Source organism: Crotalus tigris, unplaced genomic scaffold (genome assembly GCF_016545835.1).
Source record: "Crotalus tigris isolate CLP2741 ecotype Arizona unplaced genomic scaffold, ASM1654583v1 scf7180000017725.2566008, whole genome shotgun sequence".
In the NCBI taxonomy this organism is placed as follows: domain Eukaryota; kingdom Metazoa; phylum Chordata; class Lepidosauria; order Squamata; family Viperidae; genus Crotalus; species Crotalus tigris.
The window spans coordinates 281,038-298,489 of record NW_024096593.1 but is presented as its reverse complement, the minus strand read 5'-3'; the positions used below and the strand labels follow the sequence as shown (position 1 = coordinate 298,489).

The 17,452-nt window shown below is 35.3% G+C and overlaps 1 protein-coding gene across 3 annotated transcripts in view; it reads left to right on the top strand.

Annotated features, from left to right (window-relative positions):
• Positions 1–17,452, top strand: part of TBC1D9 (TBC1 domain family member 9) — a 68,182-nt gene that overhangs the window by 30,835 nt on the left and 19,895 nt on the right. For 2 of the 3 annotated variants that reach the window (XM_039338927.1, XM_039338925.1), the window contains exons 8-20: positions 1,466–1,636; positions 2,253–2,403; positions 3,277–3,491; positions 6,388–6,505; positions 7,142–7,427; positions 8,803–8,932; positions 11,422–11,520; positions 11,607–11,675; positions 12,762–13,002; positions 14,432–14,497; positions 14,781–14,879; positions 16,274–16,348; positions 16,461–16,561. In XM_039338927.1, the coding sequence (XP_039194861.1) occupies positions 1,466–1,636; positions 2,253–2,403; positions 3,277–3,491; positions 6,388–6,505; positions 7,142–7,427; positions 8,803–8,932; positions 11,422–11,520; positions 11,607–11,675; positions 12,762–13,002; positions 14,432–14,497; positions 14,781–14,879; positions 16,274–16,348; positions 16,461–16,561 (1,821 nt within the window). The remainder of the gene's footprint in view (positions 1–1,465; positions 1,637–2,252; positions 2,404–3,276; positions 3,492–6,387; positions 6,506–7,141; positions 7,428–8,802; positions 8,933–11,421; positions 11,521–11,606; positions 11,676–12,761; positions 13,003–14,431; positions 14,498–14,780; positions 14,880–16,273; positions 16,349–16,460; positions 16,562–17,452) is intronic. The other variant, XM_039338926.1, reaches the window with a different exon arrangement.

Below are 17,452 nucleotides of genomic sequence, written 5' to 3'. Positions count from 1 at the left end.
AACTGAAATGTTCATTTATTTGCTTATCATTAACATAAGTTGTCGGAAACTGTAAGATGAAAAAATAATGTTTTTCTTGAGCATTCTTCTAGCTTCTTTGTCTTCTTGACAGTTTTTCAGATCAGTTTGATTGCTCCCACCATTTTTCTACCCCAATTGTTTTCAGGATCATTTATAAGTCATTTAAATAGTACAGGATGCCAAAGAAAAAACAATTACAAAAAAGTATGGCATTACCTTCCCTGGCAAGCTAAGAAACAATACGTTTGTGAGAATTTGTTGGGTCAGTCCTCTATATCAGGGGTCCCTAGTCCTGTATCAGTGGACTGGCACCAGTCTGCAACATGCCAGAAACCAGGCCGTGCAAACAAGTGAAGCCCCATTCATGAGATGCAGGCAGCACATGAAACCACGCCCCCTCCAGTCCGTGGAAAAATCTCTCTCCATGGAACCAGTCCCTGGTGCCCAAATGGTTGAGGGCCTCTGCTCTATATCAATTACAGTATGTTTCATAAATATGATGGTACTCAGAAAGGAGAAAAAAAAAGCTGTTCTGCTTACAAAAGATTTTACAAGATTAACATAACTTCATTGCTGTTATAATTTGTTATTTGGAGAATATTTATGGATGTATAATTTTTAAGAACAACTTACAGTAGAGTTATTATGCTATAGATATACTATATATTAGAAAATGTTCAAAAATATTTTATGAGAGGTTTAAATATTTTGCTTAAAGGGAGAATGTGTGTTTCTTCAAGCTTTGTTTTAATGCCAGAAATCCTCTGCGTTTTATCTGATTCTCAGTGATCTTGTATGGATCTATATTTATAAGCAATTACCGATTAAAGGGTGGACGCAGCTGATACAAAGGGTGAGAGGGGCGCAGTCTTCCTTCTTTTGGGCTTCAAACGCATTTGGCAAAAGTGCACTTTTTCTGCCCCAGTGCCTTTCATCTTCAATTGCTTGAATTACTCAGGCTCAGCACTAAAAGTGGGAGGAAGGAGGGATGGGCAGTGTGATACAGCAAAAGTATGAGCTAAACTGTTTCCTATCTTAAAGCTTTTAAAATGTGGGCACTAGTATCTTAGCACTGTTTTGACATTGGTTGTCATTTTTTCATTCTGTCCATTCCTGAGCTCTCTATGAAGTACGTGGGCTCCCCATAAGCAGCCCCCCCTCCCCAGTTTCTAATTACATGCAGAGACTGAAGAAGCGGTAGTGTTTATCCTTGAGAAGAGAAGAGCAATAAAGGATATCTGAAAGGCTTTCACGGAGAAAACTCAAGATCTATTCTCTGTCGTGCCAGAATGCAAGACATGGAATCATAGATATAAGTTACAGGAATGCAGATTTAAATTGTGTTCCTGCATTCAGACATATATTAGCTGTTTGTCAGAGATGGTTTAATTTGGAATCCTGTACTAAGCAGAGGTTAAAAGTGATGCTGTGTGATTCCCTTCAGGTTTATTCAAGGGCAAGTAGTATTCTTTCATCCAGCCCCCAGAGAAGCCTGAACTCTGAGGTGGATGGAGACCAGCACTTCAACTTGAATGGAAATAGTGTCCCAACTATCACACAGGCACTAATGACTATGTATCGTCGGCGTTCTCCAGAGGAATTCAACCCTAAATTAGTAGGTTGAATTAATATTTTTTTGCTCTTACTTGTATAGCAAAAATGCTGGCTCTGTTCATTTTAAAATATGTGGATGTAAATTGTATCCGCACCAGTTTCTTGATTAGGATGGTGGATGAAGTCAGTTTTGAAAAATAGTTAACATCTTAATTAATTTAAACTTTGTAATATACTATCTGCTGATTCAATACTTTGAAGAATTAAGACAGAACATATTACAAATGAAAAAATAAGATACATTATATCATTGATAAAAATTATTTCATTGTTCTCTGATTTATTTATGTACATTTATTATGGCAAGAATGACATCGTACAGTGATAGTGAAAGCATTTTTGGTTGAAAAAGAGTGTCACAAGTAATTGTTCCAGAGATTATTTTCATCATCATCATCAAACTTCCAAAGAGCTAATTAATTATGTGGCATCAAAAATGTTTTGTTTGAACATCAAATAAATATGCTTTTGAAATTAACACATGACAAAAGTTTCATTGTAAGACTAGTGAGACATACCATTCAGTTATTTCATCATAATTGGCCACAAGATTAATGAATTCTATTACACAACGGTTTCCGTGTGTATTTTATGCTGTCGTATCTATTACTTTTAAGGCAAAAGAATTTTTGAAAGAAGAAGCTTGGAAAATGCATTTTGCTGAATATGGCCAAGGTATCTGTATGTATCGTACAGAGAAAACCAGAGACCTTGCATTAAAAGGTATTCCTGAAAACATGAGAGGGGAACTATGGTTACTCTTGTCAGGTAGGTATCAGTAGGTAATATAACTCTAGAAGGTTTTATCAGCAGTTGGTTTATTTGCTCCTGGGGAATTCATTATGTACAAAGTGGAGATCCAAATGTTGGCTGCAAGCAAATGGGAAGTTATAGTTGCATTGCTAAGCATTTTTATTCACCAGGAGATTTCTCTGATTTCATCAGAATTAATTTGGTGATAGATTTCTTTAGAATTGCCAGAAATAGAGATACAGAATCTAAATAAATAATTACTTTACAATGTTAAGATCCCCCCCCCCTTCCCAAATTATGGAATGAGTACTGTAATTTAAGGCTCTGGATAAACTTTGTAGACTATCAAGAGAAAAGCACATGTCTTAATATGTATTTACATTGGCTGTTGAAGTAGAGCTCCATTATCATCTTTAAATGAATTCATATATGCATATGTGTATGCACAATATGCACTCCCACATTAGCGCGGCTGTGTGTTTGTGTGGTATTTTGACTCATTTAGAATAAATATTGTCACCCAATAAACTATCTTAGGAAAAGAAACAGATTAGCCAATTCACTGGCAAATCAAATATCTGGCAATACTTAATTAAAATGTAAGGTTTTTATTAAAACATATTTTTATAGAGTTGGGATCCAAAAAGACACTTTAGATGGATTCAGAATTTTAGATATAATTTTTTTTAAAGGTTTTATAATTAGCATCCCCTCACAGCAAGATAATGTTTCTGTTACAACTTTAAAATGTGGGTGTGTGTCCAACAATGACTTGTATATTCCTAAAAGTCAGCCGATCTCTTGGGCATGAGAATGATCTGTGCAGTTAATTTGATTCTTGGCCTACATCTATAATCTATATGTCAATGTACTTATTTGCATTTCTAGGAGCAATAAATGAAATGGTTACCCATGCTGGCTATTATGAAGACTTGGTGGAGAAATCTATGGGGAAATATAATCTTGCGACAGAAGAGATTGAACGGGATTTGCATCGCTCTCTTCCAGAGCATCCAGCATTCCAGAATGAGATGGGTATTGCTGCTCTGCGGCGAGTCCTAACTGCATATGCATTTAGAAATCCAAATATAGGATACTGCCAGGTATCATACAATAGATTCTTTCACTCATCCTAATGCTTTTATTGTTTTGTTCAGTGTTTCTCAACCTTGGCAACTTTAAGACTTGAACTCCCAGAATTCCCGAGTTTTCTATATAACATTGATGCATACTAGTTAATTTAGGTACAAATTCATAATCCATACATCTGCAGCTTTGCTAAGAAATGTACCACTGATAATAGACTTCAATTCAGGAGGATGGGCTTCAGGAAGGCAACAAATCTTTGTATAGGTATACAGTACGTAGCATCCAAAATACTTTGTATTCAAAACAGACTGTGCTATGGATCTTAGAGAAAACTAATGAAAGAAAAAAAAAGTGCATTCAGCTTTTGTATATTGCTTCATTGTTTCTCTGCATAAGACATCTATCTTGCAGTATGTTACTTTGCAAGTTTTCAAGGAGTCCTGTAGATAACAAAATACGTGATATTAAAGTGTTTTTAACAATGATTTAATTCTCCAATGAAAAGGGCTGTATTGAGGTTTGCTGGAAGAGGTTACAGAAAATTTAAACTTAGACTCCCTCGGGACTTTATCTAGATCCGGTGTCTCAAACTCAAAACTTCAGAAGTATTGCATTAGCTTGATTATACTTTAGTTTGAGGGCTATAACACTAAAGCTTTTTAATAGATTGATATAAAATTCTATAGGAAATTTAAAAGATGTAGTTTTGTTTGATCAATATCCCATTGTTCCCCAAGCTGAAGAGTGTTCAGTTGCAATTCTGTCTTCTATTTTTTTCCCAATCTGCCAATTATTATTGTGATTTGTGCTAAGAATAACTGGCCCAAAGTAAGTTTTCTGGTCTGAGAGTGAATTAGAACCTGAGTTTCCACAATTCTCATCTAATGCCTAAATCTTTCATTACACCATCTTGCTATCACGGTGGTCCATTAAACTTAGATGTAGCAAATGCATTCGTTTTACAAACAGATCTGTGAAAGCTGCAAAGAGGCCATATCACTTTGGCCCCTGAAACTGTACTGTAGCATTTTTCATTAACCAGAATACTATTATTTTGACTATTTTTTTCAAGGTTATAAGTAGGATAATATAATTTAGAAAATCTTCCCCACTTGTAGCTGTCCAAAGTCTCTTTTTCTTTTCCTTTTCTATTCTTGCTAAGTAAAGAGATTTTCCTCAAGTCTTTTTTTTTCTTTTCTTCTCTCCTTGCCTGACTGGTCTTTCCTCTTTCCTTTCTTTGCCCAGCAAAGAGCCTCTGCTTGATTGTGGCTGTCTATCCTATTACTTGCCCAGCAAAGAGGATCACATGGGAGGTGGCCAAACTCCACCAGGTGCTCATGTACCTATTTATGTTCCTCAGAAAACTCCAACCTTCCAGTCAGACATCCCTGAGCAAGCCTTAGTTCCTTATTGCCTTTGCCTGAAGAATCTAGCACCCACTACAGAGTGAAAGGGCAAACAAGAGTTCCCAGGCAGTGCCACTGTTTATTGTGAGATTCTTGTGCACCAGGCCCAGCTATTGTTATGACACCTGCTGGGTTGGGCAATGGTAAGCTGCCACGGTCAGGCTATTCAACTTCTTGGATAATTTTCTGTGGCTTAATCTGGTGTCCCTAGGTCTTTAGCTCTCACAAACTATGATTTTAGGCTACAGAAAATGACTTAGAGAGCTGCATGTTTCAGTCCCCTGAACTATTAGACAGTATCTATCAGTTATGTAATAAGAAGTCTTGGTGATCTTGTGATCCAGGTAATAGACTTTTTAAAACAGAAATTACATCTATAGGAAGATTATGGGGAGCAACCAGTGGGTCACCTTATTCATAAAAGCAGATCTGAAATATTTCTGTCATAAATCATTTTAAAATGTTAAGGCCATCTTAAGTCTAACATATATTTTCTGGACCTATGTGGACATGGTGTGAGCCCCCCAAAATGTTCAGCTTCTTTAAAGAGCAGTTGGCAGATAGGAAGAGGTGCTCACACTGAATTGAAAGTGCTTTTCTCTGCTTTGGATCCCAACACTGCATATCACTTGCATCTTCCTGTCCAGTGGAGGAAGCTCAGCTGTGTTTTCCTAGAAGGGTCTTGTGATGTTTATTATCTGCTCTCCTTTCTGATTTTCTTTTCTGACTGATACCTAACATTCTGTTACTACCGAATATGCTTTGTCTCCATGAGGCAGTTTCTGGGAGCTATCATCTACTTTATATTTTTATTTTATTATTATTATTTCTTCTTCTTCTTCTTCTTCTTCTTCTTCTTCTTCTTCTTCTTCTTCTTCTTCTTCTTCTTCTTCTTCTTCTTCTTCTTCTTCTTCTTCTTCTTCTTCTTCTTCTTCTTCTCCTTCTCCTTCTCCTTCTCCTTCTCCTTCTCATTATTATTATTATTATTATTATTATTATTATTATTATTATTATTATTATTATTATTATTATTATTATTTTTAGTCTGGTTCCCTTGAGCCTGCTGATACTATCATCCCATTTCTCCACTGCCTGTTTTGATGAATGGCCCTCAATACTTGAAAATTGTCGTGTTAGAGAGAGTAACATTGGAATAATTGAGTTCTTTACAACTGGCACTAAGAAAATAAAATCTGTGGAGTCCATGGTGCTCTCTGAGCTTAATTGTTTGCTTGCAGCACTAGGTAATATCAGTGCAATCAATAAAATATTTTTCCTATTCATGTTTTGTCATCCCCCTCTAGCCTTTTAAAACTATAGTTAATCCCTCCAGTGATTTTTCTGTGAGAATGAATGTTGGGGGCTCTTTCGTTTTAAGTCTCATGGGAAATATTTTTGAAATCTTAAGTCATAGCAACTTGCTCATTATATGTCTACTGCTTGACAGAATCTGTTACGAAAAATGTGTCAAATTAGATAACTGTGTGTCTTAAATATTTTCTAGGCCATGAATATTGTTACATCAGTCTTGCTATTGTATGCAAAGGAAGAGGAAGCATTTTGGTTGCTGGTGGCTTTATGTGAGCGCATGCTGCCAGATTACTACAACACAAGAGTTGTTGGTATGTTAATAGGACTTTATAAAAGGCTAATAATTGGGAAATTATTTAAAACTATCAAAAAGTTAAATTTGAGTTGTAGATTTGGATGTTTTGAATCCATTATATGGCATGATACTAGAGCTAATTAAGTAGGTAGTTATTTATGTTACATTTTTATGCTTTCTTATTTCATATCACAGCTAAATATAAGGTATATGTATTTTGTTCCTAGTGTGTAAAATAAAACCATGTTGTTTATAAACTGCAGATATTGCTAAAGTTGTGTTGATTGCTGGTTACTTAAATTGGAAAACAATTATTTAAGTAGGCTATTAATAATAATATTATTTTTATTTACATTTATGTGAATCAGACAACAAGTATGCATGTTTTTAAAAAAGCCTCTCTTCTGAATGAGAAAATAGTATAGTTAAATAAGTAGATAACCTTATGTCCCAAGATGATTTGGGCTGTAGTTTCCACAATTCTTCCCATTGGTCATGTTGACTGAGGCAGACGAAATTAAAAACACCTAAGTGTAATTCAACATGGTTGAACTTGGAAAATGCTTTTACAGTACTTCATTTTAGTAGATGGGCATGAATACATATTCTGAGATTCCAGTTTCACATATCAAATGCTGATTATACCTTGCAGGTGCTCTGGTGGATCAAGGTGTGTTTGAAGAATTAGCTCGAGATTATATCCCACAACTCTATGACTGCATGCAGGATTTGGGAGTCATTTCAACCATCTCTCTTTCATGGTTCCTCACACTCTTCCTCAGTGTAATGCCTTTTGAAAGTGCTGTTGTGGTGGTAGATTGTTTCTTCTATGAGGGTATAAAGGTGATATTCCAGTTAGCACTAGCTGTGCTAGATGCAAATGTAGAGAAGTTGCTGAACTGTAAAGATGATGGTGAAGCTATGACTGTGTTGGGAAGGTAAGTACTCTAATTCCAGATTTTCCTTCCATTCAATTACATGCAGAGCAAGTCATTCCCCCCCCACACCTTTAAATTAGAAATTTTGCATTGCCGGAAGCTTTTCATATAACACAAGGAAAGCTTAGCTCTTAAGTGGAGGCTTTTGGCTTTCTTACTAATTAGTCTCTGCTAGCCACTTTACTTCAGTGTTTATTTTCTTTTGATCTTTGTAATTTGATTTAATTATAAGAGGCAGTTTTCTAGAGAGTTAAGTAATTCCTTTAGTGTAGCATTGTCATTCCTGGCCCAAAGAGAAGTCTTGCCCAGCCTTTTTGATAGAGGTTTTAGAATAAAAATTTCCTGGGATTTCATATATACAGAGCAGAACGCAAATATCTCCTTCAAATGAATATGTTTTTTATCTTTAAACAATTGCTGCTTCTGTTGCATTTAGTAGATTTAATCACACATAGGCACATAACACTGTTTCAAGTTCAACTATCTTTGGATCACTCTGGAATGGTTTAAACCAGAAAACTATTTAAAGCTTCAGCACTGTTGTGACTTTTCATGTGACTATCTAAAAATGAAACATTTGTTGATATTTTGCTTCTTGAACCATGAGTATGTGTCAATACACTGCATATATTTCCAAAATGATAGAATGCTGGCAACAATATTTAACTTGCAGGGAAATCCCTAGTCCAGATCAGACATACTTAGAATAAAATTGGGCCATTATTGTCAACCTGGCCCAAATCAGTTCAAACTAACTGGTACTGTCATTATTATTATTATTATTATTATTATTATTATTATTATTATTATTATTATTATTATTATTATTATCACATTGTGATTAGATATGACAAAGGCCCTTTCTCTGTCTCTTTACAAAGTGTTAGAGAAACCTTTGGTTGAACAAATCCATGATGGATGATGGAAGCCTGTATTTGTGGCCCATTTTGACCTGGCATATGGAAGACTGTGATTTGAAATATGAGAGGATTAAATGAGCATGAAGTGACAAAGAAAAATAGATACGCATTTGTTTTATAAACTAAGAGGAAGGAAAATATAATAGATCTGAAGGAAAATGGTGCATACTGCTTGATGACATAATAGATGGGACGAAGATGAGAGATTCCAGAAAAGTAACTAGGCCATTTGGAAATCCAAGAACAAATGCCAAGTGGGGGCTACTTAGAAGAAGATCTCTTTAGGAGAAATATATATATTAGAATATTAGAATATTTATAAATATTCTAATGTATTTCCAACTTTTTGCAGCATGCCTGTGTGACTAAATGTAGGAGAAATTGTGGAATATCATGTACTTTAACACTTGAATTAAAATATGGTATATTATTGTTATTTTTCTTGCCACCTCTAGATATTTAGACAGTGTGACCAATAAGGACAGCACCTTGCCACCAATTCCTCATCTTCATTCACTATTGAGTGATGACATAGGGCCTTATCCTGAAGTAGATATATTTAGGCTCATCAGAACTTCCTATCAGGTAATTTCATGAACATATTGGTAATTAAACATGAGTAGGAAAATGATTTGTCAGATTCTACTCCTCTCCTCCGTAATCCTTTATCCTTCAAGATTGTTGGAATTTCATGGCTATTATCTAGTCTGGCTAGAACAGTGATGGCGAACCTTTTACAGACCGAGTGCCCAAACTGCAACCCAAAACCCACTTATGTATCGTCGGGTGCCGGGTGGGTGTAGCCAATTGGGTGGGTGTGGCCCATTGGGTGGACGTGGCTGCATTGGTAACAGCAGACTGGATGGGACTAAAAAGTTCAATCAATCAATTCCAACTTTGCGAGATCTTTTTTTTTCTGCGAGAAGTTGAAATTGATTGATTGAACCTTTTTTTTTTTTTTTGCACAAGGTGGTGGAGGCCTAAAGCGAAAAGGTTTTATAAAATCCAGCTGAAGGCCTAGGACTGGGGCGACAGCATGTGTGCCCACAGAGAGGGCTCTGCGTGCCACCTGTGGCACACGTGCCATAGATTTGCCACCACAGGGCTAGAAATTCTGAGATTTTTTCTCTATTTCCAACATATAAAGTTGGGAAAGCTGCACAACACAGGAAGAACAGGAATTATTTTTGAATTATATGTAAATAATCCAAAACCTTTTAGAGGTATTTCCTTACCTGAAGATATAAACAGAATGACCATGGGTGGGCAAAAAAGCAGTGGGTAGTGGAAATGGTTTCCAGTTTCCTATTTTTTCCCCCCATTTTTTTTTAGGCAGCTGGCAGGGAGTGTTGAAAATCATAATTTCCTTAGTTGTGTCAATGCTTCAGTAGCCACAACTTTGAAAATACAATTGCTGTAAAGATCCTTAAAATTTCAATTATGTGGGAATAATGCATCCAGATTTTACATGCATTCTTTAAGTTGGTAGATTTAAGATACTTTAATTCAAAAATTTGTGTGCTATGATGCATTGTTTGGGTTAATGGAAGGTTACAAACAGACAAACAAAAAGGAGAGTTTTAGTAGTATATAGATTCTGAATCCCCTTATCTGGATGAAATCACTGTTGAAATTAATAGCATGCATTCCTGACTATAGGATTGAATTGGCAGTGATTGCAGGGTTTATTTGTTTTTATTTATTTATAACCCACCATTATTATTTTAACAAAACATATCCAACATATCTTCCTTGTCCTGTTTTCCTCACAGCAACAGACCCATGAGTGGATTGGGCTGAGAGTGACTGTCCAAAGTCATCCAGTGGGCTTTCATGGTAAAACAGGACTCGAATTCAGAGCTTCCTGCTTTCTAGCCTGGTGCCTTAACCAGTACACCAAACTGGCTCTCTGACAACTGGCTTGTCCCAACTGATACATAAATAGAAGCGCAACAGCAATGAGGGTTTTCCATGAATGATGGAAAATGAATGGAAGTCCAGTTTCCATGACATTAAAAAGGCACAATAGCACAGAGGAGCATATACAGTATAAGGCTCTAATTATTTTCTGACTATATTTAGTATGGAATCTATGCATTGGTGGCTTTAAATGTGTGATAGATTTACATCAAAAAGTGAATTGTGAAGCTCGTCCTTCTTTCATATCTTATCCTTATGGAAGTCATACCCAGAACAATAGTAATAATATTGCAGTGTATATTTTTGTGGCTTTTTGTGCTCCCTTATTCACTCATTTAGAAGAAATAATAGAGGGTCCAAGAGATCTACTACCTAACCTGAACCTGTGGTAGAGATTTCTGCACCTGCAACATGTTGAAATACTGACCTCTTTTATCCTTGTTCCATTCTTTCTAGTTGAAGAAAAGGAGTAGAAAAAGTTGTGATCTCTGGGATATGCAGAGATGCTTTTAGGACTGAAATATTTAAAATATATTGAAATTCTGCCTAATTAATTTTTTCTTAGATATATGACCTTAGTACTGTCCTTTTTTAAAAAACATATTTTATTGTTTTTTTTAATTTTAACAAAAAGTACTTAAGACACACCATGGTGTTTGGGTAAACAAACATTTCAAGGTAAAAAACATACATAAACAGCTCAACTTAATACATTCACTATCATCTCTCTATTTCTCACAAATAATATAATAGATTTAATATATTCCATTTCTAGCTTAAATTTTGACTACTCAACCTGTTTTAAAGCTTTATCAATTTAAAATTACCATAATCAAATATTGTTTTACATCAACAAATTATCACTTCAAGTATCCCTACCAAGTATATTGAAGTTCTTAATCTCTCTCAGCCCTCTTCTTATCTTTTTTTTTAGTACTGTCCTTTTTATATGATGATTTTTCTGTCATGTCAGAATATGTATTTCAATCTGCTATTTTAAAAAAAAAAGATAAAACCCCTGATTTTACATTTAGTCATACCTTTAGTCATATCTTAGGTACTATATTTAGGCAACGTCTAAGTGAAATTGTTTTTTAGTGAATTTTGTTTCTTAAATTTTGTAGGAAGAATGACTGTTATTTTTTTTCTTTTAGAAATTTGGCACCATTAGAGCAGATCTGATTGAACAAATGAGATTCAAACAAAGGTTGAAGGTCATTCAAACCTTAGAAGATACTACCAAACGAAATGTGGTAAGTTCTTGGGAGTTTTGTTCTTTGAATTTAAATATTAAAGATAAGTACATGTGTTTAAAGTGTCTCCTTTTTATATTTTAAAGGTACGAACCATAGTAACTGAAACTTCATTTACAATAGATGAGCTGGAAGAACTCTATGCCCTTTTCAAGGTAACCTTCAAATAGCTGTCTTGTCTATGGTATTTATAGCAGATACCGCACTGCCTTTTTCTTACTAATTTCACTAAAATAATTTAAAGAGACCAAAATGTGCTACTGAGAAAATGTTTAATTTATAAAGCAGAACTTTTTCATCTCCCCTTAATGTACTGGGATATGGTATTTAAATTACACTTTAAAATGAGTGAAATGCTCATCAGGATAATAAATGTGACTATTGCTATGTAGACAATCTTTTTGTGATCATAATCAACAAAAAGGGACCCCAATTAATTGTTTTCACCCCGAAAAATTATCATAGCTGCATGCTTGCTGTAAAACCAGATTTGAAGTTACAGAGTAAATTGTACCCAGAATATTCACTGGGCTTGCAGAGTCAGCTTTCTTTTCAAACAAATATTGTAGTAAATCTCAAATAATAATATAAATATATCTGAGACATATGGCACTTTTCTCTGTCTGCTTAAAAAGGCAGATATAAATATAATCTATAAACAGAAACTCAAAATTTGTTGTTTACATGTATATACTAACCACTTCTGTAGGGTTTCTAGGCAACATCTTTGCAAAGCTATCTGGAGTCACTGAGAATGAGTTGGGTGGCCACATACATTTTCTTAAATAAATAAATAAACAAGCAAACATATAATGGACTTTCCTTCGGTGTGTTTTCATAGCAACATCCCTGTGAGATCAACTATATTAAGAGATAGTAAAGGTACAAAGTGATCCAGTGAGTTCCATACTTAGATATGGATTTGAACTTGGATCTTTCCATTCTAGACCAACATTTTAATACTAGGTAACTTGGGCTTCTAAATTATTCCTTGTCCCAGGTTTATGAAGTGACTAGGAGGCCACAGTTTTGGAACTCAATAACAGAAAGGCCTGTGACGATAGTAATATGTAGGTAGAAACGTTTCTGGATGGAGTTTGTTCTATTTCTGTGTTCTATATCAGACAGTATGAAAAACATTTTTATATTAAGATGTTTTTAAACTGCATAGACAGTGATAGATGTTGCTGAAATAACTACAGAGATTATAATAATTTCACATGCCTTATTATTCTTCTCAGGCAGAACATCTCACTAGCTGCTACTGGGGAGGCACCAGCAATGCCACTGACCGTCATGATCCAAGCTTGCCTTATTTGGAACAGTACCGCATAGATTTTGAGCAGTTCAAAGGGATGTTTACTCTTCTCTTTCCTTGGGCATGTGGAACTCATTCTGATGTTCTAGCTGCACGCTTGTTCAGATTGCTGGATGAAAATGGCGATTCCTTAATTAACTTCCGAGAATTTGTTTCTGGACTTAGTAAGAATGAAACTGCTTATCTAATGGCATTTGGCTCTCTTTATTATCACCATTAACTATAACATTATTGTCTTGGCCTGCAATCATTCATGAGACAGATTTGCATTATAAAAGGTTATGTGCGTATTTGTGTTTTTTGCCATTGTTTATAGCTAATTAATATCCTGTCCTTCAAATTCTCCTATTCGTAATCTATTAGTAGAAATACACCCCCCTTTCTGAGATCAGGTGATATATCTGAGTTAATCCCGATTGTTTTGGCTTTGACTGCGCAATTCATTTAAAATCATCACTGTTTACATGTGTACAGACAATCTCAAAATTTATTCTTCTTTATGAAGACAAGATTCAGTTAAAGAACAGAAAATATTGAAATTGACCTCAGATCCCAGAATTAATCTATATTTGAATTGGTCTAATATAGCAATGCTCTTTAACTGTTTTAAAGGGACAAGTAATCATCTGAACTTGCTTACAGTATATGCTGCCCAGTTGATCCAATGTATTTTATTTTTCTGTAAGATCAAAGGTTTACAGATAGGCCTATGTTATAGTGAGATAAAATGATGTTATTAGTTACTCCAGATAAGTAAGATACTACATCTTGCTTCATAATACAATTGTAGATTTTGACACTGAGCAACATCCATCTCCTTGCATTAAAATCTCATCAGGCAAGGAGAGAAAATCCATTTGGATTTTGCTGATCACTCTATTCTACCCAGATATGGTGGCAAAATACCACCATTCAATACTTACAGAAGGAGAGATAACGTCTGGTTAGTGTACAAAAGGATGGACAAAGCAATGTTGCCTGAAGCTGTACCTTTAAGTCTAGCTTTTGGCTGGGAATGGTAGTGTGTAAGGCCATGTCGTTTGAATGAGTAAGGCTGTAATTTACTGGGCTTCAAAGATTTTAAAAAGCTGTACTGAGTTTTGTACAAGGGTATTAAGTTTAACAGATTCAACTATCTAGAACAGTGGTTCTCAACCTGTGGGTCGGGACCCCATTGGGGTCGAACGACCATTTCATGGGGGTCGCCAAACAACGCAGTCCGCCATTTTTTTCCTCTTTTCCTTAGCTGTGCTACTCCCTTTTATTCTATTGGCTTTTGAAAGCCAATAGAATAGACTCTCTTGAATAGAGTCTAATTCTATTGGCTTTCAAAAGCCAATAGGAATTGTCCAGGCTGTCTCTGCCCTGCTGAGCCCGCCAAAAGTCCCATTCTGCAAACGGTGCTGCACCAGTTGAGTAGTCCTCGACTTACAACCGGTTGGGGGTCGCGGCATTAAAAAAGTTGAGAACCACTGATCTAGAAGCAAGTATCAGTGATATTAACTATTTCAGAAGAGCATATTTTATGTTAAATTGATGACACTTAATAGATGAATATATTTAGGATTACTACAACAACTCAATTGCTTCTAGGTGCAGCATGTCATGGCGATCTTACTGAGAAACTGAAACTACTTTATAAAATGCATGTTTTGCCAGGTATGTAAGCATGGGATAATTTGTAGATAATACCTTTCATGTGAAATCCTATACCATTTTAGGTGATGATAAGAGGGGCTGCAGGGATTGCCATTGCTAAGCGATGCAGTCCAGTGATATCATGCTTTATGACCACATCATTTAGTGATAGAAATTCTGGTCCCAACTGCCGTCGTAACTGGAGTACTACCTGTGTAGTATTCCAGCTATAAACGATAGATATGGGGGGGTGTTTGTGTAAAATATGAAAATTGTTGATGATTTCTTATACTTGTTTGTACAGATCCATCTTCTGATCCAGAAGAGCCAGATTCAGCATTTGAAGCAACTCAGTACTTCTTTGAAGACATTACACCAGAGTGTACACAGGGTAGAAAGATGTGTTAGTTTTCACGTTCCTGACTAAAGCATATTGATAATTTTGTAAAATCTCTCCCTTATCTTCAAAAGAAAAAACAGCTTGTCTAGAGTGAGGAGAACAATTGTTTATCAAGATGTCTTTTAAATGTTGCATTTTCAGAGTCTTACAACTACAGATTCAGTAAGCAAATTTGTGAATTCCACGTACAAATAGATGGCTTACCAACAAATATTAGAATATTTGTTTCTAAACCTGTAGCTCATGATAGATCTAAAGACTGGTTTCACAAATTGGATCAATATATTTTGTATGTATTCATTCGCATCTCACCTTTATGGTTTTTTACAAATAACTCAAGGCAACAAACATACCCAGCACACCTTGCTCCTCCTATTTTCCCCACAACAATCCTGTGAAGTGGGTTGGGCTGAGAGAGAGTGGCCCAAGGTCACCCAGCTGGCTATCATGGCTTAAGGCAGGACTTGAACTCACAGTCTCCTGCTTTCTAGCTTAGTGCCTTAACCACTAGACCAAACTGGCTCTTGTCAAGAGATTTTTATTGAGAGGATAATGGTAAATTAAAATAATGTTCATGTCAAGATCAGTATTCCATATAATCATTTGGTAGTTTAAATATCAATCATGTTTAATAAAATGGTATATAAACATAGATAAATATGAACATAAATATACAAAAACAAACACTCTTCCCTACTAATGTAGAGTATTTTCCCAAATTGCTGAAAATACAGTTTATAGAGAACTAGTGAATGAATTAAGGTAGAGGAAGAATGTGAAACTGGAAATATTAATCATAACTATTCAATAGTGGGAGATACTACCGTAAATGCAGCTCCATATTCTGCAAATGATACAGTAAAGTTCAATAGCCTTATTGTTTGTTACAAACTAGTGATGGCTTTGGGGCAGCGATCAATAAAAATAGGTTCTTTCTTTTTAGTATCTAATTCTAGTACAGAGTTGTAGTTGATACCTTCTACCAAAGATTTTTCTTATTTCAGATTTTTTATTAGAATTCTTCCACAAAACAGGGAAGTCAGTTCTTGAAAACACAGTATTTTGTCTTGGAAAACCTCCCAGGGTATAAGCTTTCCTAGTTTGCTTTCCTTGGCACAGATCAACTTGGTTGATCTTGAGAAAGCAAACCAGGCTCAGACCTGATTAATATTTGGACCACCAAGAATCCCCAGGCTTTAGAGTATTTTGGGTGATTGAAAAGCATTGAAAAGGATGCAATGATCAATTACATTGCTGTAAACAACAATAGCAAACAAAAAGGTCATGTAGTCATCAGGAATTGAGTTTTACTTAAGAGAATCTTGAGTGTAAATTAGGCTACTGTACCATTGCATTTTGAAAAAAGAGCACTTATTATATATTTATTTTTTTATTAGTTGTTGCTGTAGAAGGAAGGAACAAACATGGAGTTGAAGAGGGATTTGTTAATGTGAGTTTGAAAACAGAAAAAGGTATGCTGTTCATTATCTTTACCAACAGCATCATGACTATTAGGGGAATTGTATTTGGAACATAATCAGATAAACATTTCTTCACTGTGTTTCGGATAATTGATTGTAATAGGAAAGAAGAATTCTCAAGAAAATAAAAACTGCCTTAAAATCTGGAGTCAAGAGAATAAATCCAAAGCCAGAAATGCAAAGGACTTGCCTAAACTAAATCAGGTAAGTGTTCTTCTAAACTTAATAAAAGTTATACTTTTGAAAAATGCAGAGTTAGCATATGCACGATACTAAAAGTGCATGATGAGTATTTCATGTCAGTAAAGCATATACATAGCTTAACCTTGAGATGGGATTAAAGTTTGAAAGATTTAGTTCCGATTGCAGAAATCCAAATTAAAAGGGGGAAGCAGGACAGTGGGCTCCCTTTATATTCTTCTCATGCTCTATATTAAAGGTGAGCAGCCTGTAATCGATGGAGCTTCACTTTTTCATTTTGCCCTGCCTGGAAACCTCATATAAGAATGGATGGAACTAAAGATTTAGGGCATTTGGGGGCTTTATGGGAGGGGGGGCTTGTTTTGAAATTTCAGGTGTCAGATTTGTGTCTGTTTATTCTTTTTCATAGAGACTATCCAGTGGGTTATTTCTAATAATTGCCTTTATAATTCTGCCTGTAGTTATGCATGGATATATGTATGTATGTGTATATATACTATGTATATGTGTGTATGTGTGTGTGTACATATATTAAAATCTACATATTTCACTTTTAAATTAGATAAAAAAAATTGGTCCGACACTTGCTCTCAGGGGGCTTTTAATGGGAGGGATGCAACAAAGCAAATGATTCTAAAAGATGCTATCCCTGGGAAAACTGGACTTACTATTCCTTTTCCTTGTATATCTTTTACATCTTTATTAAAGATGAAAGGTTCTATGAGAATTTGGATGTGTTGTATTCCTATCATGTGCCCAGGAATAGTGTGCTTGAATTGGATTGCATGCTAGATACTGCTAAAAATCTTTTTTAAACTACTTATTGTGCAAGATTGCATTGGTTATTGTTAATTAAATATTACCTAGAAACAAGCATTCATCAAAAGCACACAT